Here is an 11,962-nt window from a genome sequence, read left to right on the forward strand (position 1 = left end):
AAGCTTCTTGTCTGGGAAAAATGAGAAAGTGGAGTCGCCACCCAAACAAAAAACAGACCGAAGAGATGCTACTGATATGGCGAAAGATAAAGCAATAAAAGATCCAAATGATAACCCAAAAGGTTGAATTTTCCAGCTCAAAATGAGAGATGAGAAAGATGATAAGGTGAATGTCGATGAAACTCCAGGAACAGAAAAACTCTGTCCCCGGCAACGGCGCCAAAAATGTTGGCGTTGCCGGCTCAAATGAATGATAAAAAGATGAACGATGAATGATGAAAAGTCGTTGAAACACCAAGGACAGAAAAACTCTATCCCCGGCAACGGCGCCAAAAAATGTTGGCGTTGTCGGGCCAGATGAAAAGATAAAAATGAGAAGGAAGATTGTCGTTGAAACGCCGAGAAAACAATTTCCCCGGCAACGGCGCCAAAAAATGTTGTCGCGCGGATTGACACGACAACGCTCAGACCGGGGGCTGTCACTCTGATCCCCGATCCCTCCGTTTAAGCCTGTCTCCCGCGGCTAAGGGGGGTAGTCCCTGTGAGATGATGAGACCAACTGTCGACCAGTTGGTTGGGAGACACGAGATACGATATAAAAAGCACTAAAATGATTTGATTAATTGAGCAGACCAGTGCCTTAAGAGATTATTGTTAAAATGATTACTTGTTAGATATAGAAAAATAAACCGTGAACAACAATCATTTGTCATCAAAAGGTATCAGCGAAATCACATAACCAAATGATATCCAGCGACTGAGAATTTTAAAAAAAGATAAATGCTTTAAACCACCACGAGAATCCTAGACCATTAACTAGATATCATATTCGCATCTCGACTTGAAAAATTCAGATCTTAAGATATAACACAGTGTTTTACAAAACGGACTCGGATTCGGACTCGGCCGAGGATCGACTCGGACTCGGACTCGGAAACGGCAATGACTCGGCCGGCTCGATTTCAATGACTCGGTCGTTGTAAAAAATACATTAAATATTTATTTTTTTTATAAAAAAACATAATTTTAAATATTTTAAACATAATTTTAAAGATTTTCATTCAAGTTTCCAAACACACAACATTATAATATACATGGAAGACAACATATGATCAAAGTAGGCTCATGAACCAATCCATTATATCAAAATGGTACGGTGTACCCAATGGCAATAGTAAATACATAGTCAACTGTAGTCTGTCATACATGATCAAAGACTCAAGAGTCAAAACAAAATACAAATAACCAAGGAGGCTAGTAGCTACTGGCTACTGCCAGAGGAGCCAAGATCATCTCGACCAATCTCTGGATCATCATCATCAGAGTCAGACAAGGGGCCCCATGGCTCCTCCTCATCATCATCGTCTCCAACTGCAACTGTAGAAGTGGTGCCAGTACCAGTACCACTAGGCTGTGCAGCAGATGCAAGCTGAGATAGAGTACAAATGCGGCTGCGCTTCTGTCGTGGCTGAGCAGAGGAAGGCGAAGCACCTACAACTGGAGTCCTACTAGCTGGCTGTGAGACTGAGGCTGGTGGATTGGGATCTGCATTCAACTGAACACGCTGCAGTGGATCTCCAACATCAATTTCATCAAGATCCTCATCAGGATCAAACTCTGGTAGACGACTCTCCACTACCCAATCTGATGTTGGATCAATGTCTTCCAACACAATGGGATCTGAATCAGGTCTTTTGTTCAGCAATTGGTTCCGTCTGAGCCGAAGGTTGTATTGGACAAAAACTAGATCATTCAACCGTTTTTGCTCCAAACGGTTTCTCTTCTTTGTGTGAATCCTCTCAAAGACAGACCAATTGTGCTCACACCCAGATGCACTGCAAGTTTGACTCAAAATACGAATTGCAAACCTTTGCAATTCAGGGCACTGGCCACCAAAGGCCTCCCACCATTGTGCTGCAAAAAACATAGGAGTGTAATGAATTATGAGTTAGATGAAGGCTGAAGCTCAACAAAATTACAAATTATATCTAACTTTCAAATTATAAATGATTTAACAAACTTTAATAAAAATAGTAAAACCATTAAGAAATTGAAAATTGAAATTTTTGTTTACCTGGCTCATCTGCTTCTCTTGCAATCTTTGCTAGGTTCTTCCCAAAGGTACCTGTTGCATTGCTGAAGGATGTGACCTGCTGATGTATCAGTAGCTGATCAGACTCCGATGGGACCATGCGCTCAATGCAATCAACCAGTCCATCTCTGACCTCCCCCCTCAAAGCTCCTGACTCCTTAGCTTTATAATGATACCGTGGGTTCAAAAAATACCCAGCTGCATGTATAGGGCGATGGAGTTGATTGTTCCATCTTTCATCAATGATTGCCCAAATGGGCCCATACTTTGCCACTCTATCCTTGTATGCTGCCTTTATTTGCTCCTTTGCTTGATCCATAGCCTCATAAATGAAGCCCATAGCCAACCTTTCCCCATCCACCAACCGCAACACCTTAACTAGTGGCTCAGCAACCTTCACAATCTCTGTTGCCTTTCTCCAAAAAGTTTCATCATGGACTTTCCTTCTCAATTCTCTGCCTTCTGGTTTGTTAGACCAACTGCTTTTATTCCAATCATCACTGGAAAACATCTTTTGCAAGTTTCTATGTTGGGAAAGCATAGATTGCAATGTCAAAAAATGTGTAGCAAATCTAGTGATGGCAGGCCTAATAATATCCTTGCCTCCAGTGTGTTTCCTCATGAGACTCAAAACCAGTGTATGATTGTAGATAAATTTTGTTATGCTTTTGGCATTATCTACAGTGTTTCTGACCCAATCTAATTTCCCAATATCCTCAAGCATGAGGTCTATGCAATGTGCAGCGCATGGGGTCCAAAAGATGGTCTTGTGTTTTTCCTCTAACAGTCTACCAGCAAGAACATAGTTAGAGGCATTGTCTGTGATGATTTGAACAACATTAGCCACCCCCACACCCTGAATAACCTCATCCAATAGCTGAAACAACAAGTGGCCATCTTTTACCTTATCAGATGCATCAACTGATTTTAAAAACATGGTTCCCTGTGGGCAGAAGACAAGAAAGTTTATGATGGTACGGTTTCTTTGATCAGTCCATCCATCTGACATGATGGTACACCCTGTTCTTGCCCATGATTCCTTGAAATCTTGCAAATACTCATTAATTGATGTAATTTCTTTCTGCAAACGAAACCCCCTTAGCTCTTGCATAGTAGGGCCTTTGAAGCCTTTTCCAGCAGCATGTATGGCCTCAAACATAGGCTCATAATATGGTGAACGAGCAGCATTAAAGGGGATATCAGCATCATACCACCATCTAGCTATGTAGTCACAAGCAGTCTCCCTCAATTCTTTCTTCCAATGGTCATCTAAAGTGGGCTGAGAAAGACCTTTACTAACTTCAGGACCATGTGCATCTGATGGAGAGGAGCCTGAGTGAGTGAAAAAACTTTTGATAGTCCCATCACCCTTCATTCTACCCTTTCCCTTATCTTGAACAGAAGCAAAAGAGGGAGGAACATAACGGAAAGGGTTTGATGCATCAGTTTGAGGGATAGAGGAAGAACCCTCAAACTCATAGTGGGGGTTGGCAGCCATCATTCTTTGTATCTCCCTCTTCCTCCCAATTTCAGCCTGTATCTCTTTTTGCCTAGTCTTTTCTTCTTGAAATTTTTCAAAGCTTTCCAACAAAGTCTTTCTAATCTCCCCAATTTCCTCAGATTTACATGCAGTAATATTGCCTTTAATCCCTGCCAAGTGTTGTTTCAGCCTATGAATCCCCCCAGGACCTGACTTAATTTTCCTATGGCAAAACTTGCAACACATCTCATCATCAACCATTTCAACATATGCCCAAGCAGCATCTTTTGCTCTAGGTGCCATTTTTTGACTAGGAAAACAATCTGAAAATGAAAAAAAAAAATAAAAATTGATTCAATGTTCATTTATTTGACTAAAAACACTCTCTAAGCTATCTTGATATGCACCTAAAATTTAATAAGTAAAAACAGATTTATAGAGGTGGAAAAAAATACCTCCAGGCACAAACTGCCTCCTCAAACTTGCTCCAAAAATCAGCTCCTCAATGCTGCTCCAAATGGCTGCCCAAGAAGCTCCTCACTCCAGCTACAATGCTCCTCCAAGACTCCTCACTGCTGCTCCAAAACAAGCTCAAGAACTGCTCACTAACTCTCAAAGAAGACTCTCACTCAAATGCATAAGACTGCTGTGAGTGAAATGAGAGCATTTGGCTGTCTTAAATAGAGTTTGGGAAGGGGAAATGGACCCCAAATGCATTTAACAAATCACAATAACCTTTTCATGTCCACAAACCCTAACTAACTCAGCCAAAAATCAGCAAAAAAGTATTTAATTTTTGGTTAAATCGCTGCCCAGCCGGTCTTGAATGACTCGGCCGTTTTTTGACGGGACCCGGCCGGGTTGACCGGGTCAGCTATGACCCGGCCGAGTCATTGGCTGACTCGGCCGGGTCATAGCTGACTCGGCCAGCCGAGCCGGGTCAAAGGCCGATTCAGAAATTTTTTTAATGAAACGGAACGAAACGGCCGTTTCCGTTTCGGTACGGCCGTTTCGTAAAACACTGATATAACATGAAAAACAACTGAAACTGGCAAAAATGATTTTCCAAATTTTTTATGTGATAAAATGAAACCTAAAAACCCTAAACCCTGATAAAAACTGCATAAAGCAAAAAATTTGAAACCCTAGATCAGAGAAAATTGAAACACTAAGACAACTGATTAATTTACAGATTTGGCCCCTTAACAGCCAGATTCAGCAATAAGAACGGAAATATTTTAACGAAACGAAAATTTCAGATTTGTCACTGTGAAGAACTTCAGAAAATTTCTCATGCAAACTTAGAAAAATAAACCGAATGATAGACCCAGAATCAAGTCCAACTGGGCTCAGCAAAAAAAATGCTTGCGGGAGTTGGCTGGTTCAGCCGAGAACTTCCCCGAACGCCCACAAATTTCCTTCAGAAAATGTTTTCTGCACAGCTCAAAACAACCGTCAACAAAGAGAGCAAAAATGCTGCTAGATCTCAAACAGTAATGGAGATACCTGCCATTACTTCAGAAACCCTAACAGCACCCAAACCCCAGCAAGTGAACAAGATACCTGTGCTCACAATACTCTACGAAAAGCTATTATTAATGGCTGAAAATAACATATGCAGAAAATGAAATGATCTCACAACATTCCAAGAGAGTAACACCAGCAAGATATGGACCCCAAAGTCTTCCTTTATTAACCAGAAACAGATTTACAAGAGAGCTTCTTCAGTATCTGACTCATAGATCGAATCCTCTGAAATGACCACCTAAGACCCTATATAAAGGAAATGATCCCAACGGCTAGTTCGAATGATCCATGTAGAAATGATCTCGACCGTTGATGAAGATCAAGACATCTCTTGATCTCATCCGTCGATTTATTCAATTAATTTTTTATTATTATTTTTTAAATTTCTTATTATTTATTATTTTATTATTATTTTTTAAATTTTTAAATTTTTTAAAATTTTTTTTATTATTTTTTATTTATTTCATTTTTTTAAATTTTTTAATTTTTTTTTATTATTTATTATTTTATTTTATTTTTAAATTTTTAAATTTTTTATTTAAAATTTTTAAAATTTTTTAAATTTTTTATTATTATTTTTTAAATTTTTTTATTATTTATTATTTTATTTTATTTTTTAAATTTTTTATTATTATTTTTTAAATTTTTAAATTTTTTATTATTTATTATTTTATTTTATTTTTAAAATTTTAAAATTTCTTAATTTTTATTTATTTTATTATTTTATTTCATTTTTTAAATGGATCATCGAACTAAGCCTTTGGAAACATCACCTAGGACCTAGGACTTAGGACTCACGAGGAGATTTAAAACATTTTCAACCCTCAAGACACATTTCATGATGACTTTTTACAATTTACATCTCAAGGGGACAAACCCACTTAATACAGGCCCTCACAAAACACCCAGTTCTGCGACACAACTATAATCTAGCAGATCAACACACTAGGATTCTCCTAAAATTCTAATGACAAAATCCATCCCGGCTTTGGGGTCAGGTTTGAAGGAAAACTCTGCCGATCCATGGATCGGTGAGACAAAAAACCTTCCGGGACGTAGATTACCACTAGAAAGTTAGGTCCGCCTAGGCAATACATATACATGACTCATGTCTGCTAAGATTATTTACAATTCATACATGCAGACTGGGTTTACAATTGAAATGATCAAACTGCTGATGACTGTAGGCTGGCACGGACACGTCGTTCAGGTGCTACCCCTTTCTGCCAAGAAAAGAGGGTGTACTGCATGGGAAGTTGACCAGTAGAGGTCAACACCTCCTTACTTAACGAAGTCTTCCCGGGGAAAGTATTTTCATGCCCCCAAATTGCTCTGCCTTGACGAAGTATTGCTTTAACGTATTTACTCATATCATTTCGGTAACTAGCATAAAGAGGAAACATAACTCCATAAACGCGTACCTTTCTCGTTTCGTTAACTAGAGAGAGAAGAAGGCCAAGGTCCCGGAGGGGCTTGCGCTTCCTAGTGCAAGGAGAAAACAAATAGTAAGTTACATAACTCCATAGAATAGAAACCCTCTCCTCTCCCTCTCCTTAACAGTCGAGCACCTAAAGGTCCTCTCCTTAACAGTCGAGCCTGCTTACGCATCCTCTCGATGGCGGCCCTCTCCTCTCCTTATTAGTCGAGCCCCCTAAAGGGTCCTTAACAGTCGAGCACCTAAAGGTCCCCTCCTTAACAGTCGAGCCTGCTTACGCATCCTTATGGTCGAGTACCTAAAGGTCCTATGGTCGAGCACCTAAAGGTCCTCTCCTTAACAGTCGAGCCTGCTTACGCATCCTTATGGTCGAGCACCTAAAGGTCCTCTCCCTTATGGTCGAGCCTGCTTACGCATCCTGGACAGTCGAGTGTGCTTACGCACCCTCACCATATGAATAGTGAGTGACCCCTATGAAGAAGTAAGGGCCCTTAGAAACCCTGCTATTTTTCACCCGAGTTAGGCGAAGTAAACCCAGGATGGACCGGGGAGGTCCTTAAATAGCCCTTACTATACGAAGTGTTTCTTTCACGTATTTACTTGTATCACTTCGGTAACTAATAGGGGGGGGATAGAATAAGGCCAAGGAGATAAGTACATAACTCCATAGATCTTGCCCCAGGAATGTCTTTTCATAGCCCATACTTGAGAAGTAAATAGTCTCTGAATTGACGCCGGCCAAGCCAAGGTCCGGAGGGCTTGCGCTTCTGAGGGCAAGGAAATAAGTACTTCGAGAAGGCCATTTGAAGAAGAAAGGTTCAATTTACTTATTGGGTGGGGGGGCTTATGGTCGAGCCTGCTTACGCATCCTATTTTCAGGTCGGTCAATACTTCGAACAATAAGGCCTTGAAAGGAAGTCTTATTTTCTTCTGGCCCTGCGTCGGCCTTATTTAGGTCTTGAAAGGCTTTCACTGGGTTGGTCCTAAAGGTAAACCCTCCCTTTTCAAGTAAGGTCCTCTCCCTCTCCCTCTCCTTAACAGTCGAGCACCTAAAGGTCCTTATGGTCGAGCACCTAAAGGTCCTTATGGTCGAGCCTGCTTGCGCATCCTGAAAGGCCCTATTTGGTCCTTGCCCGATGCGGACAAGCGGGTCAACCTCCTCTCCCTTATGGTCTTTAGGCCTTACGGCTCCTTGCTCTCCTTTTGTCGAGCAAGCAATCAATTCCTTGCACTAGGAAGCGCAAGCCCCTCCGGGTCCTTACCCTCTGCGGACAAGCGGCTTCGCTCCTTCTTTTTTGCCTATCTTTCTTCCCCTAAAAGCCTGAGCTCAAGACCTTTCCCCCCCTTATCAAGAAGGGCAGGACCTTACCGCCTGAAAGGACCCTTCGCTATGCTCAGATAAGGTATATTTTATATCTTCCCGAACTCTAACTCAGTTAAGTGAACAAATACCGGTTTCCAACGGAGCTTCTTGCACATGCTTCGGTCCTCGCGTTCGTTACCGAACAAGAGTGAGTGCAACGCCTCTGACATACATAAATAATTGGGCTTGTACAATGTGTTCGTGCAGGAACTAGACCGGTCGCCCTCTTGATCTGCCGCGTCGTTTCAGTCGTCGTGGTCGACGGGGAAGAGATAGATGAATGAATGTCCTTTTAGGAGAATGATGAATAATACACCTACCGAGACGGAAGCCAAAGGTTTTTCTCGTAGGTGGACGTATCGAACCGGAATGATCTCTGAGATTGACATCTTGATACACCAATTTCCCATAATGATAAATAGAGTCGATGGTTACTCCGTGGGAAGAGCCGGGGGCTTCCATTCACCAGCGCAGACTACAAGTGCTCTCCGAACCGTGCTGGATAGTAACCCATCACACGGCTCTCCAACCCAACCTATATTGTTTGTGGTGCCGCATTGCATTGGGGGACTCAAGGCGCTTGATCCTTTGCCTGCCCCCATGTGCACTCCTCCCCGCAAGCAAGCAGCGATGCTACTCGATCCGTTCCGCATTATACCCCACCCCCTATAGATAGTAAGTAGCGAGGGGAAGGTATAACCGATAGGGATCACGGGAAAGGAAGCACTTTAGTGTTTGTGTAGGATCTATAGTCTATAGTTACATAATTTGTGCATGCAACTTCAATCAATCAGGCCAGAATGCAACCTTGCTATAGTGAGGTGAGCCGTAATGAAAAAATTCTGTGCTATACTATAGGGCATGCTACGGTCCCTCGAGTCTCTCGACTAAGTGGGCAGCAGCGATAAGAGATAGATGCCCAGCAGTTAGTGACAGAATTTGCCGTAATTCTGGATAACACAAATTCACAAATGAAACTACTGCTTGCTATAGTATAGTGCCGTAACAAATTCTGGAAGCACGTTTAGTGGGTGCTAATTTGTTACGGCAACTACGATAGTGACAGAATTTGTCATTCTGCACCTGCCACGGGCTAAGCTAAGTTAGCTTGCGTTGATCGTTTTGCATAATAGGTTGGAGTGATGGTATTCTTTTCCATATCTCGCCTCCTCCCCCCCCCCATGAATTCGCTAAAGCCACATTCATTCGTAAGACGGGGGCTCTATTCGTAGAGGGTGGGTTGGGTCGGATAGATGAAGCTGCTTGGCGTCTCCAGTTCGGTCGCCTACTCAATATCGATCGTAGAATTCGAAGTGGTGATATCCTGCCCGCCCTTAAAGAAATGAATGGGGGGTGGGTATAAATGACAGCTTCAACTAGGCGTCTTTCATGAGGTTTTCCCTTTCAATGATGACTTGATCAGGTAGGTAGGTAGGCTAATAAGCGGTAGCTGCTTAGTATCATCAATCTCTTCGTACTGCTTGCTTGATTGATTGAGTGTGCAACCCTTCCCTTACGCAAAGGAAAGGGAGAACCTTGAATGAATAAGAAAGGGTGGTGGGTCGATTTAGGCTCCTTCCCTTCCACTGCATAGCCTTTCCCCGAGGTCCTGAGCGGCAGCAGGTACTACGGGCCCTCTGTCCCACGCATATAACCTCAGGATGCGTGGTTCACCGGTTCCACCGGAAACTCTCATTTGCCGAAGCACAGTGCGCTTCAGGTTATCCAATTCCCAAACTTCTCTTCATTCCGTACGTATAAGATAGGGTATGGGATAAACCGATCCGCAAGGTTATACCCCTCGACTATAGGTGGTAAGGTATAACCGATAGGTTTCACCTCAAAGTGCCTAGTCCCAGATCAGGTTTTCTTCTTGATTATTAAGGTGCGAAGCCGCCAGAGGAGAAAAAGGAGGGGCAAGGTCCCGGAGGGGCTTGCGCTTCCTAGTGCAAGGACCCGACAGGGGGCTCGACTGATAAGGAGAGGGATTTATCGCTCTATTTTCCCAAAATAGAGGGCCCTTTCCTTTGCGTAGAGGGAAGGGGAAGGGAGCGTTATTTGAATGGATAAATGAAAGACTCCTATCTTCGTTCGAAGGAAGTGCTTAGCCCGGATCGGGATAACCTTAGCGGAGCTGCCGACGGCAAGTCCCCAGTCCGAAAGGGTACATGCGCTAGCGATCAGCGCATGTACGTATAGGGGAGTTGTTGCCTTCCCCCCCGGAGCCAGGCGCACCCCTCGCGTTCATGATATCTACATTCAACTGTGCCCCGGAGACACGGTCGAAGCACGCCCAGTGTGCTCCTTTCGCGACATGCTCTGGTCCCCCACCCAAATGAATGGACCAAAAAGAAATGAAAGGTTATCCCAACCCCGGTTCAAATTAGAAGGGCCCTTACTTCTTCATAGGGGTCACTCACTATTCATATGGTGAGGGTGCGTAAGCACACTCGACTGTCCAGGATGCGTAAGCAGGCTCGACCATAAGGGAGAGGACCCTTTAGGGGGTTCGACTGATAAGGACCTTTAGGTACTCGACCCCAAGCGAGAGGATGCGTAAGCAGGCTCGACTGTTAAGGAGAGGACCCTTTAGGGGGCTCGACTGTTAAGGAGAGGAGAGGAGAGGGTTTACCAGGACCTTACCTGAGCTAGATAAGGAAGGGATAACCTTATCTAGCTCTTTGAGGGGAAGAAATATGAGTCATCCCTTAGAGCTCAGGTAAGTGCTTCCATCGGGTCTTCTGGCGGGCGAATAAGTCGTGTCCGTCCTGCCGCATCTGCAACGTCCCCCTATCTATCCATACGAAAGGGCAATTCACTCGGTGACTTTCGCGGTCGCCCTCACTAAACCGACTTGGATCTGAACTACGATTCAGATTCAGTCTGACTGAAATCGGATTGACTTTTCGTGCCGTATTTTACCTTTTCCCCTTTCTCCCCGGCCCGATATAGGTTCTCGGAGGTTTTCGTTTCCGTGCAGAGGCAAACTCTCCAGATTTATGCCCAACCTTTCCTTCAGTGATCTTGCAACGAGCAAGAGTTTTTCCGTTATAAATTTGTACAAAGCAATCAACAGATTCTGGCAAAATGGGAGATCTACGTGACCGAATTTTCCTGCTAGAAATATTCTCCCTCTTGCTCCTCATTTTCGACGAGAAAGCATCGACGAAACTGCCCTTCCATATAGATCGTCGTGGCGCAAACTGATTTCTGCGTCTCCCCACTACTGTTCGAAATCCAGCTTTGGTGGGCTTTCCCCAAGGTGACACCGAAGGTCTACCTCCTTTCGTGCGTCCTTCACCTCCTCCATGGGGATGATCCACCGGATTCATAGCAACACCCCGAACAATGGGGCGTCTGCCTAACCACCGGCTTTGTCCTGCCAAGCTTCTCTTCTGTGCACCATGGTTGGGATTGGGAACTATACCAATAGTGGCTCGGCATCGGGGATCTATGAGTTTTTCAACACCCGGAGGTAACCGCACAAGACATTGTGGTGCATTCCCAGGTTTCTTCATTGTTTTAGCGAAGGTTCCTGCAGCTCGAGTCGGCTTTGCGCCTTGACCTGGATTACATTCAATATTATGTACCCATGTTCCTATACGTATAGCGGCGGATGGTATGCAATTTCCTACTTGATAATGCGGATCGAGTATGTCGTATCTATAAGCCTGGGGGCGTGGCCAAGAAGCAGCCCGCTGACTGCTACTATGACTATGACTATTCTCTTTCCCTTCCACCCGGCCTTCATTCGCTGCTGTGCGAACAAGGAAAGGTAAGGAATTTATTACTTGTCCCGCACCGGGCAAGGTATGGGCTATCAAATGATGGGGTTGGTGGTAGCCGCCTAAGTTGAACGAGGTCGAAGGTTTGGACCAATCGCAATTCGTCACCATCTTGCCTGCTTCCGATTGATGACCAGCTAATATATAAGTGTTGACCTAAGCCGCCGCACCATCACTGTGTGTGCTGGGGCTCGGCTCCCGGACCGTACGTGGGCTGCCTCATACGGCTCTTCCTAAGACCCAATTTGTGTGTGTAGGTTCATAATTTGTTACGGCAACG

General features: G+C 43.9%; 1 protein-coding gene across 1 annotated transcript; it reads right to left on the reverse strand.

The window, feature by feature from the left end:
- Nucleotides 1–930: 930 nt before the first annotated feature.
- LOC149142126 (uncharacterized) lies at nucleotides 931–4,362 on the reverse strand. Its single transcript, XM_089449665.1, has 2 exons — nucleotides 2,075–4,362; nucleotides 931–1,914 (listed from the first exon to the last, which is right to left on the reverse strand). The coding sequence occupies exons 1-2, from the start codon at nucleotides 3,873–3,875 to the stop codon at nucleotides 1,262–1,264; spliced, it is 2,454 nt and encodes an 817-aa protein (XP_089305791.1). The 5' UTR covers nucleotides 3,876–4,362; the 3' UTR covers nucleotides 931–1,261.
- Nucleotides 4,363–11,962: the final 7,600 nt, after the last annotated feature.

This window comes from Pinus tabuliformis, chromosome X (genome assembly GCF_031772625.1).
Source record: "Pinus tabuliformis cultivar Carrire ecotype Pingquan chromosome X, CPIR1, whole genome shotgun sequence".
Taxonomy (NCBI): Eukaryota; Viridiplantae; Streptophyta; class Pinopsida; order Pinales; family Pinaceae; genus Pinus; species Pinus tabuliformis.

Excerpts from the sequence above, each read along its gene's own strand:
- LOC149142126 (XM_089449665.1), bottom strand. The coding sequence starts at position 3,875 with ATGGCACCTAGAGCAAAAGATGCTGCTTGGGCATATGTTGAAATGGTT. Across the intron at positions 1,915-2,074 it reads AAGAGAAGCAGATGAGCCAG|CACAATGGTGGGAGGCCTTT; the intron begins GTAAACAAAAAT and ends TGTTTTTTGCAG.